The sequence below is a fragment of the Lichenostomus cassidix genome, chromosome 6 (assembly GCF_008360975.1).
Source record: "Lichenostomus cassidix isolate B80296 chromosome 6, HeHo_3.0, whole genome shotgun sequence".
In the NCBI taxonomy this organism is placed as follows: domain Eukaryota; kingdom Metazoa; phylum Chordata; class Aves; order Passeriformes; family Meliphagidae; genus Lichenostomus; species Lichenostomus cassidix.
Genome location: NC_139487.1, coordinates 16,377,694 through 16,390,051, shown reverse-complemented (window position 1 = coordinate 16,390,051; position 12,358 = coordinate 16,377,694). Strand labels below are relative to the sequence as shown.

At 40.2% G+C, this 12,358-nt stretch overlaps 2 protein-coding genes across 8 annotated transcripts in view; one reads left to right on the top strand and one right to left on the bottom strand.

The window, feature by feature from the left end:
- The first annotated feature begins 1,728 nt into the window (after positions 1-1,728).
- Positions 1,729-6,479, top strand: LOC146435342 (interferon-induced protein with tetratricopeptide repeats 5-like). Its single transcript, XM_085065290.1, has 3 exons — positions 1,729-2,294; positions 4,458-6,309; positions 6,354-6,479. Exons 1-2 carry the CDS (start codon positions 2,290-2,292, stop codon positions 5,890-5,892), a joined length of 1,440 nt encoding a protein of 479 aa, XP_084921416.1. The 5' UTR covers positions 1,729-2,289; the 3' UTR covers positions 5,893-6,309; positions 6,354-6,479.
- Positions 6,480-8,468: 1,989 nt separating this feature from the next.
- Positions 8,469-12,358, bottom strand: part of SLC16A12 (solute carrier family 16 member 12) — a 35,904-nt gene continuing 32,014 nt past the window's right edge. For all 7 annotated transcript variants that reach the window (XM_085065289.1, XM_085065282.1, XM_085065286.1 and 4 more), the window contains one exon: positions 8,469-12,298. In XM_085065289.1, the coding sequence (XP_084921415.1) occupies positions 12,036-12,298 (263 nt within the window). In that variant the 3' untranslated portion in view covers positions 8,469-12,035. The remainder of the gene's footprint in view (positions 12,299-12,358) is intronic.

The window sequence follows — 12,358 nt, the reverse complement described above, 5'->3', positions numbered from 1 at the left end:
TATAGATTTAGCTAAATTAATAAAAGATAAGGAAATTGGGGCAAATTTCTGCATTTCAGGAGGAAGATGCCTGTAATTTCCCTTATGTACCGAGCAATGTACCAAGGAAAACAGATGCCTGGAACAGAAGCCGAGACAAGGAACCAGTAGATACTTAGTAACACAACAAATAATTAGTGTCCACATTTGGTTTTGGCATTGCAGAAACCTCCTAAACAACCTGCAGCCTTTATTTACCATAAAATACATGGATTTTTTGTAGACACGCTAATCCTTTTTCCTTCTCAATCCACTGCCTCTTTTCATCGCCTATCAAATACCTGGTTGCTAGAACCTTGAATGCTACTCTGCAACATCAGCTCCAGCAATCCCTCCACAAACACACACACAAACAGGCACTTAAAAGAGACACAAGAGGTGTGTGTGTGTGTGTGTGTGTGTTACTAAGGCTCTCCAAGTTCTTGTAGAAACCAGAAGTTCTAATACGTAAGAATAGTTTGTTGTTTTGGTTTGGTTTTTTGTGGGCTTTTTTTTTTTTTTTTTTTTTTAAGGAGGGAAAGGGTGGAAGAAGGAAAAGAGGGAAAAGAAGGGAAGAGGGAAAGAAGGGAAAAGGACAGTTATCAGCCACTGGCATCTTTGCCATGATGCTGATGGTTGTGGTTTCTTCTTCTTCTTACCACATCCGCTTTGAGTCATTTTTATATATTTGCTAACACATTTTCACATCTTTCTTTTTCTTCACTGGTCTGCAGCTTTAGGTTACATCTGAATTTAGCATATATAGTGCCATTTATGTACATTAGATACTGTTTCTTGGATCTTTTTGTTATGCCTAAAATCAATTTGACAAAGCCAAGTCTGCATTGTGAGAAACGTCGCCTCACTACTTAAACTTCTGAAAGAGTTATTCACTCTTTTCAGAGTACAAATAACGATACAAGGCTTAGGGTGGCTGTCTGCCGTTACACAAAAAAGTGCAGCGCTGGGTGCTTAGCTACCGATGTAGGGCAGCCAGAGGCACACCTTCGGGCCAGGGGAGGCAGTTTTTATAACCCCTAACCCTGCCTCCTTCAGGTGCTCCGATTGGCTCGTTGTCTTCTGATGGATTGGCTGCTTGTTCCGCCCTCTTCTGTCTTAACCATAACACTTAAAAACATATTAACAAATAACCATAACAAAAACTTCATAACCCTTTACGAAAGCCAACTATGTGATTTCATTTATAACATGCATTATTTATTTTTTTAAAGTAAGCATCGATGAGTTCAAAGAAGCTCCAGTCCCCAAGCTGTGCCCATCTCTATTGCCATGTGTATAGCCTGTAACACAGCATTGTTCTTGCCAGCAACAGGCTGTAAGCTTTGCATGGCCTCAGGACCAAGGCTTGCCAGGTCTGCTCAGTTTGGCTTTGTCCTGACCTGCCTGTGGCTTTTTTTTGCTTGGCACAACTGTGACAGCAGTTTCTCAAACTGACTGCCTCTATCTGATTTGATTTATGAAAGGACAGGTGTATGTTTATGCAGAGAGCAGCAACAAACATCTCCTGCAGATGGGATATTTAGTACTCTTAGACAATGACATATGCAGAGAAACACAGGCTTGGTACAGCAGCAGAGACCTTGTGGTGTGCAGGCCCAGGTCTCTCTGAAGGAGTGCAGGCAGGGGAGAGAAGGGTTTGTGTGTGTGCTGTCATGTGGGTGACACAACACTAATAAAAAGGGAACCTAAAGCATGGAACAGAATTGTGCAAAGATGCCTCAGCAGAGGCAGGAGGGGGAAATGACCTTTCCCTAGCCTATGCATGATAACCGGGTCAGCCCATACAAGCCTGAAATATTCTCCTTATCGTGGATGTCTCTGCCGTTGAACAGAGTAAACGCTGGGAGCATTAGGAGTTGTTGCCACATTCTCCACAACAGAAAGTAATATGTGGCACAGAGCCAGGCTGAAAAAGAGCTGCTTAGTGATTCTACAGTTTCGATTCTTCAGCTGCAGACTGACTGTTCTGCTTCTTTTTTTAGCAAGTCCAGCGAAATACTGCAGTTTTACTTTCTGTTTCCTGGAAATTTGCTCACAGATCCCGGGAGGGCTTCTTGAGCTGCAGACTGATTATTCTACTTCTTATTTACAAACCCAGGGAAACGCTGCAACTTCAGTTTCTGTTTCCCAGTAATTTGCTCACAGATCCTATGAGGGCTGCACCATATAAAACGGAAGGCATAACAACAGTGGGCAGCACTCTTTCAACTTTGTGGCTGCCTGAAGACAAGAGAGCAGAGAAGGAACACCATGAGGTAAGAGAGTCTCTGAAAGATGTTTTTTCTCTATGCCATAGGAAAATAATGCTTGTTATTTACAGAAATGTAAACAGTGAGGGACTTTGAGCATCCAAACAACAGAAAATATTTTACAGAATGTTTACTAGAAGAATCAAAATAAAATAAGGCTGCTCTTGAATGTTGCTGTGTTATTGCTTCTCCAGTGAGGTTCAGTCTCTGTGAACAGAAGAAGAAAGTCAGAAAAATTTTGTGCATGCTCTTCAGGAATGAAATCCAGGCTGCAGCAGATGCAGCTGGTGCCCAACCAAAGAGGTGTAATCTGTATCTCAGTCCTGTGTTTGTGATATTCTTCCTTGATTTGCCTCCTCATAGTTTTGCAATCTTTCCACTCACTCCTCTTTTTACCCAAAAGACATGATTTCGCAGTTGAGCAGCAGCACAATCAGTGCCACACAGGCTGTTAGACCTGCTAGTTGTTACAGGAGGGATAGCATGGAAGTCTTTCTAAGAAATGAAGATTTGACTGAGAAGCCTCAGTAATAAAATTGTGTGCCATTCCTTCTTTAAGGGAGAGCAGAGTATGGACTAAAATATCAAGTCTGTGTTGTAAAAGTATGTTCTTGATTGTTTGATAAAGGCCAGTCTGTGCACTCACATAGGAGCACAAGAAGGCAATGGCAGCAGGGGAAACCCAAATAACTCCCTGCCCTGGTGGCTCTCAGGCCCCATTTAGGAAGAAAAACCTATTGAAGGATGGAGAGGGATTGTCCTTGTTTCATCTGATACAGAGTTAATTTCTTCCCAGTAGCTGGTACAGTGCAGTGTTTTGGATTCAGTAAGCCAATTATGTGGATAACATGCTCATGTTTTGTTTATTGCTAAGTTGTGTTTATCCTAGTCAAGGATTTTTTGTCTCCTGCTTTGCCACTGAGGAGGTGCACAAAAAAGCCAGAGGGAGCATAGCTGGGACAGGTGATCTGAACTGGCCAAAGTGATTTTCTACACCATAGAACCTCATGCCCAGTATATAAAGTGGGGGAGTTCCCTGGAAAGGGGACTGATTGGAATGCAGGAGCAGAGTCTGGCATCGGGCAGCAGGTAGTGAGAAATTGTATTGTGCATCACTTGTTTTTCTTTGAGTTTTATATTTTCCTTTTCTTATCATTATCATTATTATTATTATTATTATTATTATGTTTTATTTTGTGTTAGTTATTAAAAATTATTAAATTCTGATCTTAAACTACAATTTTACTTTTAGTTCTCCTCCTCGTCCCACCAGTGGCGAGGGGGGAGGAGATGAGTGAGCAGCAGCATCGTGCTTAGTTGCCAGCTGGCCTTAAACCTCAACAGGGAAAAAAGGGGTATTAATGACCAAAAGAGGGTGTTAATGACCATTTGTATGTCAATAGGGTCTGGTTAATAAGTGTGTGTGAGTGTGTGTCTAGGGGTGAGGCACCTGGGGAGAGAGAGAAGCTCCCTAACCAGACACTGGATGTCCAGAGCTAGTGTCTGAGGAGCCATAGGGTGAGTGAGTGGGTGATCTGTGCCAGCAAGTGGAATGGGGTTGCACACTCACAGTCCTGTACATCCAAGTGCCAGCAACTGGAGAGACTGGTGAGATCTGAGAGCCAGTTCCTGGATACATTAATCACACAATAACCAGTGTGACCATAACATAAGAATGATGCTATGGTCGAACATACTAGGACTTAAAAATGCAGGAGATTCAAAATTAAATTTATAATACAAACCATAAAATGTGCAGAGGCATAGGAAAGGCACTAAATCACATTCTGGATAGTTTAGAGGAGTCTTATGTGCTTACATCTTTTGGTTAGGCTTCAGCAATTGTTCCCAGCACAGGACATAAGTTCCTGAGACCCAGAGTTGTGTCAGCTTTACTGTAGAGACCAGCCCTCCCCTTTAACATCCATAGCAACATCTGTTCCTTTGTAAGAGGTACACTAATACACTGGCAAGGAGAATTACTAAAATCACTACTCATCACTTTAGACCTATGGCTCCCTACAGCTTTGACTTGATTGAAATATTGTAGACTAGGGGCACCAAGTGAGGTATTGCCTGCCTTTAAAGTACATCGTGTCTTTTCATTTAAAAACAAAAATAGCAAAAAGCAAATGGGGTCTAAACAACTTTTTCTTTAATTTCTTCTAGTACTATTTCCAAGAATTCCTTGGAGGCTTCCCTGCAGCAGTTAGAATGTCATTTTACATGGAGTTTGCTGAAGCAGCATGTAACTCTTGAAGCCTTACAGCAAGCAATAATTGACCATCTTGAGTTTGTCAAAGAATACAGTGTCACAGATTATAATATACTCTCCTATGTATGCCACCTAAAGAATTCAAATGAGGAAGCCCTGAGAAATCTCAAAAAAGCTGAAGAAGCTGTTCAAAAACATCATCCACATGAAATTGCCAGGAGAAGTCTTGTTACCTGGGGGAACTATGCCTGGATCTATTACCACATGGAGAGATATGAAGAAGCTCAAACTTATGTAAGCAAAGTGGAAAACAGCTGCAAAAAGCTTTCAGGTACTGGTCATTGGAAGATTCATGTCCCAGAGGTCTATGCTGAGCAAGGATGGGCGTTACTACGTTTTGGGAGGAATTACTTTGAGAGGGCAAAGAATTGCTTTGAAAATGCTCTGAAGAGTGAGCCTGATAACCCAGATTTTAATGCTGGCTATGCAACAGCAGTGTATCGTTTGGAAGATGTAGCTCGGAAGTACGGTGGAGAGGTAAGCCTATCCCTCGAGGCCCTGAAGCGGGCAGTGGAACTGGATCCAAACAACACTACCATTATGGCATTACTTGCATTAGAACTTCAGCGATTAAACCGAGCTAGTGAAGGGAAGAGGTACATTGAAGAAGGACTGCAGAAAACCCCTGATCTTCCTGTTTTCCTGCGATACGCTGCTAGTTTTTACAGAAAGGAACGAGAAGTGAACAAGGCAGTGGAGATTTTGAAAAAGACTCTATCACTGACGCCAAATTCTGTCTTTCTGCATCACCAGCTAGGACTCTGCTACAAATGCAAGGTACTTCAATTGAAAAAGAGAGGATACACACCTCAAAAGGAAGTGGAGAATCTCATCCAACTTGCTATTTTCCATTTTAAAACAGCAGTAGAAATGAAGCCAGTATTTTTTTATGCCTATATTGACCTAGCAAACACATATGCACTAGGCAAGAGGTATGAAGAAGCAGAGGAGACATTTCAGGAATTGTTTGGTAGAAATGATCTACCTTGTGAAGACAAACAAGAGCTCTGCTTCCAATATGGCAATTTTCAGCATTTTCACATGAACTCAGAATCGAAAGCCATTAAATATTATATAGAAGGTCTGAAAATAGAAGAAGATTCCTCTGGAAGAAGAAGGTGCAGATCAGCTGTGGAGAGCTTGCTGAAACAGAAAATTAACAGCGGTTTAGGAGATGCAACAGATATTGGTACACTTGGGCTCGTTCATAGCCTAACTGGTGAGAAACTAAAAGCAATTGAGTACTATAAGAAAGCCATTGTTTTAGATCCCAACAATGAAGAATACCAGAATGCATTGTTTAAGCTACAGCTTTCCATCTCAACCTAAAGCTCACAAAAATTTAATGCTCAAAAAAATCCCCAAAACCAAAGACATTTCAACATACTCTCAAAACTTTTTTTGTTGTTTATTTTTCATTTGAATATAGATGTTATGACCAGATGAAACAAGGTGAAACATCCTTTCCTGGGATAATGTAGAAACTTCAGACAATGATTGTTCGTTTGTTCATTCACTAAGAGAAAGCATGCTTGGATAACTACATAACATATAGAATATATATTATAGCTAATCTAACTTAGTCTTCAATGCTAACATGGGTATAAATGTGTGTAAATGATGATCTGTAGAACCCACAACTTCTAATCTGAAAATCAGGTATTACCTTCCACTGAGAAAAAGATAAGGGAATCACATTGTAGTATTTTGTCTGTAGACTTGAAGGATATGCTTATACACATCGTAGTATTTTGTCTGTAGACTTGAAGGATATGCTTATACACAAATAGAATTTTTGAAGCTTTTTTAAATATATAAAAAAATGTCTGTAGAAGAAACTTTTGTTGGAGGCTTGTTCAGTTTACTACCTTGTACGCTGTTTAAATATGAAAAATAAACTCTATTTAGCTAGTCTACTGGAAAATTTACAAAATGTGTATTATTGTTGTGAACTACTAAAGTCTATTGAATCCATCAACAGTTGCTTCTGGGTATCTCGCTGATGACCAGCCTTCATGTTAGTAGATGAAGTAAAGAGAAATGGCCATTCAAAAAAGTAGGAAGAATAGAGTTTTGGCAGGATATGAAAAGCTGAGGAGAAAGCCCCATTTATTTTCCCTGAGTTCTCAGCACAGCTGGCTCCAGAGGTGTTGCGTCAAAGAATTAAAGTGTGCACAAAACAGTGTCTGTTTTGGGTAAAGAGACTATCAGAACTGCTACAGCAAACATCTGGAGAGGAAGGAAAGGCAGTCTGAGATGCCAGAGATGGCTATCTATGGCCATGCTTATGAAACAAGCCAGGGACAGCAAATACAAGAAATGCCTGAACTGGACATAGACAGCACAGCTAGAGCAGAGCTGGGCAAACACTGCAGAACAGGGCAGGGGAACATAAGGGGCCTGTGGAAAAAGGGGTGGGTGTTCACAGAGTCTATGTGAATAGAAGAAAGATGTCATGAAATTACAGAATGGGTCAGAAGATGATTGTCTTCAGATATCTACCTAAAAGTCAATATCCTTTACAACATCCCAGCCAAATGCCACAGTAGTGTACCTTTGTATTACAGACCTTGGCGCTCAGGGAAAGCTAATGCTGTACTTCCAAAACACTTCTGAGCCCTAGCTGCTAGTGTAGCTTGAAGCAAACGTTCACATCAGGAAGGACGTGAACTTTAGTTTCTAGCCATCCTGGAGCATTCCTGCACCTGCAACAGCGCTCCTGTATACACAGGATGAAAAGCCTTGAAGGAGTGCAAAATACCAGTGCCAGGTCACAAAACATCAATAAACCTCTTCCATCTAATCTCTCCCTCAGAGAATCTTTCGTAATACAAGCAAAACCCATCAAGTGTTCATAATACAAACACCCTCTTCCTAAGAAAGAGCTGGGGTAAAATCCACCCTTGTTTCCCAGCCACCTGCCAGCTTCTCACTTACGCACAAAGGCAACCCTGCCCAGGGAAGGAACAAGCCAGGGAAGGAGCAGTGAGGAGGGAGGAGTTCTGACACACCACTCCTGAAAGCTGCTTGGAACAACAGTGGGGTCAAAGTCAGGAACTGATGACTACCTGTGTTGGTGTGCTCAGCTGTGGGGACAAAAGGGTATGTTAGATGACCTCACTGCTTTTCTGAATCCTGAGGACTTCTAAGCTCAGTATCATTGCTATCTAAACTCTACTAAGGGCATAGAGGGTGGAGGGCAGCAGGGAAGAATTTGAGGAAGAGGTGGTGCAGGTTCCCAAAGCCATGGTGGCACATTGATTTTTCTGTCCACACTCTCCCACCAGGACATCTCCTGGAAACAAAAGTTTGAAGAAATAAGGATAAACTATAAATTATTTTGAAAAAATAAAAAAAAGTGAGCCTGAATTTTTATGAAGAGTCATAGCAGCTCAATCTTCTGCACAGTGAAGAAACTGACTGTGAGACATAGCAGTGCAAAAAGGGTATTTGTTGTGCTTCACCTCCTTTGTACGCTGGAGGACTGCTCTGGACCACAGTACTACCTGGGGATGCTCTGTGCAAACACAGCCTTCTGGATTTTGCCTGTCTTGTAAATGAGGAAAAACATTCTTTCCCACAGGGTGGTGCTGCTGCATTGCCTGGTGTGCCAACACAGGGAGCAGGCTGAGCTTGAGCTTCAGGAGGTTGACAAAATGAAACACATTTTGGAGAGTCCAAATCCATTGGGCAAAAGTAGAACTGCACAGAGGCTGAACACCACTTAATTCACACCCAAGTATGAATCCCAAGTATACCCAAGTATATACCCAAGTATATCACTGGAGCCTATGCTAGCAGTGCAGGGAAAAGTGAGTGAAGACAACCCTTCAGGAAGAACTAATTTATGAATCAAAAGCACCTTCTAAAGTATATAGAAAACTCTACTGAAACACACCAGAACAGTCACTAAGAAGGAGGTATTATTTATTGAGGCAAACCCCACTAAGGACTTTGCTATGCTGACCATGAAGTAGTGTTACAGCTTAAGTTAAAGAAGTTCTTCCTTCTCAAATAAATATTGTAACACTTCAGAAACCAAACACGGAATTGTTGCGGCAATATAAAATACATTCACCATAGTGAATGTATTCATCCAGTAGTAACACAGCCTTTGTCTTTTAGGAGCTAAATTATTATCCAAGCTGACAGGAATGTTTCAGGAATGCTTTTTCTGAAAAAAAAAAGAGTCATTTTTCAACAGAAGGTGCTTGACTTTTCTAATGCTGTTTTCACACAACTTTTCAAGATACAATTTATTAAATGTTCCAGATTATCACTAGAATATAAATGACTTCAAAAGAATTGTTATTTCCCCATTTCAAACACCATGGAATGGAAAGACATGGGATAACTTCAGCAGTTGTAAACAGTTTCACTTACTTACACTGAGTTTCCACCCACTACACAGAACAGAGCATTATCCCAGGCAGCATCCACCTGAGGTAGAATCAGTGTCAGATGTTACCCCAAGTCAAGTCAAACCATGCTGTCCTGGGAAGCTAGACAGGCTCAGCAGTGCAGTTTCCCAGTCAAGCTCATATCCATCAATGCTTGTATCCATCAGGGCTGGTGGGAGCATAGAATTACAGGACCATTAAGGGTGGAAAAGACTCTTAAATCATTAAACATGCAGTGTTAGCCTGGCAGATTGTTCACAGCTAGCTCGGGTATCTTGGCTTATTCGTACGCTGCCACACAAGGAAACAAGCTCCACAGAGGACAACCTGGAAATTATGAACTCTGAAAAAAATATTGCAGATACAATAAATCATTCTTTAAAAATATTGTAAGCCAGAGGCTTCTATAAAGCATTGCCTGAAATATTTCACATGACAGGATGAAGGTGAACTGTTCAGCTTGGGTTGTGTGGACCAGGAGTTAGAAGTTTGGCATGAGGCTCCACCAGTCTGGATTTTGTTCCCATTTCTCCCCCTTCAGGTCATTTCTTGTTATGCTTCCTTCCTTCTGTTCCTTAGTAGGGAGGTTCATGACAGGTGATATTTCACAGTGTGTTTTATGCACAAAAATCATCATTCTGATGCATGAGCTTTTCTCCATTGGCTGAAGTCAGAGCAGAAACAGTGTAAGAAAGCCCTGAAGGAATTCTACCATTTTCTGCAAAAGGTCTGTGTATAAAACCTGTTGAATGTTTGCTGCTAAATAAGATACTCTAAACAAGAAGCACTACTTTAAACACATAAAGGGAAAAGCCCATGAAAAAAATCTCAAAATAAAGAAAATTTAACATGCTAATAGTGTATTACACAGTATAGTTTACTATGATAAAAATGCATATAACATTATTCCAACAGGCTTTTACAATAGGTAGTTCTGACATGAACAATCACTGACATGTTGTGATAAGGTAAACAAAGTAATTAAATTTTTGCAAATTTATTTACGCTGGTAATTTAGAACTTGTTCAAAATAACTTATATTTTTTGGTGATCACACTATTCCCTACTTTTTAAATATTAAAATATTTCATTAAGATCTAAAACATTATCTTCATCACTACTAACTAATAAAACCACTTCGTTTTTTCAAACACGAATATTTTTCCTAACTCATTAAGAAACACTCATGGGTAATTTTGAGGGTTTTCTACAAATATATGTTAAAAGCAAAATTGGCGCCCAAGACTCAATTTTCTTGCTGAGCTGAAGAAAAGTTATGTCATTGGCTTTAAGAAGATTTTGAACTCCTATCACTTATTCTGTGGTCTGTGCACATAGATCGTGCTACTGGCGCTGACTACATTCCCAGAGCAGGACAGTGAGAAATGCTTTATTTAAACACAGACAACGGAAGCCAAACAATTTTAATATGCTATATTTGAAATACACTTTGATAATAAAACTACTCAATACACATGCTATTCATATATATATATATATGTCTGTATATATATATAAATACATTATACCCCTATGGCTGCACTCTTGATGTAAATCCAATTGGTGAACATCAGTCTATGTTGCTTTCCCTTCCAAGGCACATAGTGGAAAAGGACACCATGAGCAGCCACTGAACACAGTGCAGGCTAACAAAACTACTAGTTCAATGTTAATGAAAATTATTTGGACTCTGATCAATTAGTTAATGAACAGAATACAGCTTTATACAGCATCAAAACACTGAACTTATTTGTGTTGTGGAATGTGAAGTTCCTCAATTGCTGACGATATTTTCACTATGGAAATGTAGAAACAGCCCAGTATTTATTAGACCATCACACCAGTATATTACCCCGTGAGCTCCATTCACTCCCTAGCTCCTGTGAAGCAGCCAGCTGGAGTATATTCCTTACAGAAGTAGTAGGAAACCATCAGCAAGTCACAGCTCTTGTGTTCTGGTCATCAAGGAAAAGTGATGTGACAGCTCTTCAGATGGCACAAATGAGCAATTTGCACCACCTGAAGATACAGCTTCTGGGTCTGAAGAGACAGACTTGCCACTGCAATACACAGAAACAATTCTGCCAACACCCTCTCCACTATCAGCCTGTGGGGTGGGCAATCTCTCAGCCATCTGGTTGCATGGACTCTAAAAGTCCAATGGGTGCTGATTTTACAAGAGGAATAGGCTCTGTGTTTGAAAACACAGACACGTCTCTGGTTTCTTGGGCTGCCTTTGAGCTTCTTCCAACTAATGCAGCTAAAGCACATTTGTCTATCAGCATGCCTAGTCCCCCAGCAAAAATTTACTCCTCTTCACACAGTAGAGCCACCACAGCACCTTTTCCACCCTCCAAGACAAGGATCAGCTGGAAAATCATAGCCAGAATGTCAGTGTTTAGAAATTCAAATTTTAAAGGTATCAAGCAGAAAAAAAAGGAAAAAAAATTGCTTTACAGGGCTTGGGAAAGCAGGTCTAAAACCATATTTGAAATTAAATTGCAATGTATACACAAAGTTCAGGCACATTTTAAAAATTAAAGCTGCTCCAGAGATACTTTCAGCATAAAACAATTTCCTGCCAGATTTTCTAAAAAAAACCACAAAAACCCCCAAAACAAAACAAACAGATGACTTTGGCATTTGAAACGATTATTTGCAAGGAGTTTCATGCAGACGGATAAATGAGGAGATTTTTTCATGGTGTGTGTGATTAGTCCATTGAAACATAATAGACCACAAAATGGAAAAAGCTTGTGTCATTAATAATATTTTTGAATGTAAATGTTATTGTTCAGTTTTGTTGACTGAACAATATGTGGAGTCCACATTGCATTTCAAATAAATCTGTGAACACTTTTATCCACAAACCGAATTTTCAGTCTAGGTTTCTTCTATTACTGCATTAAATTGGTATTACTGTTGCTGTATGTAGATTTAAGCCAACTAAAACATGACAGAAAAATCTAATGGAGAGATGTCTTGTTTCACAGCAGAAGCATTGCCAACTGTGTAACACCACAGAGCCACGTCTGTCTCAGTCTGTGCCATTCTGAATCTTGCTGGCACTTGTCACCTGTCGCTGAAGTTGTTTGTATCCACAGCCAAAAATTCAACATCCTTTTGGTCTAATTCTGCTGTGACAGAATAAGCTGTCGCTCCATTTGTCCAGATGTGCTGTTTCAAGGCCGTATTACCAGTGAGGGTCTGCAAATGTGTTCTTTTGATTTTCTTTGCTAGTCTTGCAAAGCACAATAGTGCGGAACTAAATATCATAGAAAATCCACACAGGAGGAATGATGCAGTATAGCTGCCAGTTGTGTCTACAAGCCAACCTGTAGGAAAAAAAAAAAAATCTTTTTTAAAGGTCCACCAGTATTCTGGTGGATAATTTA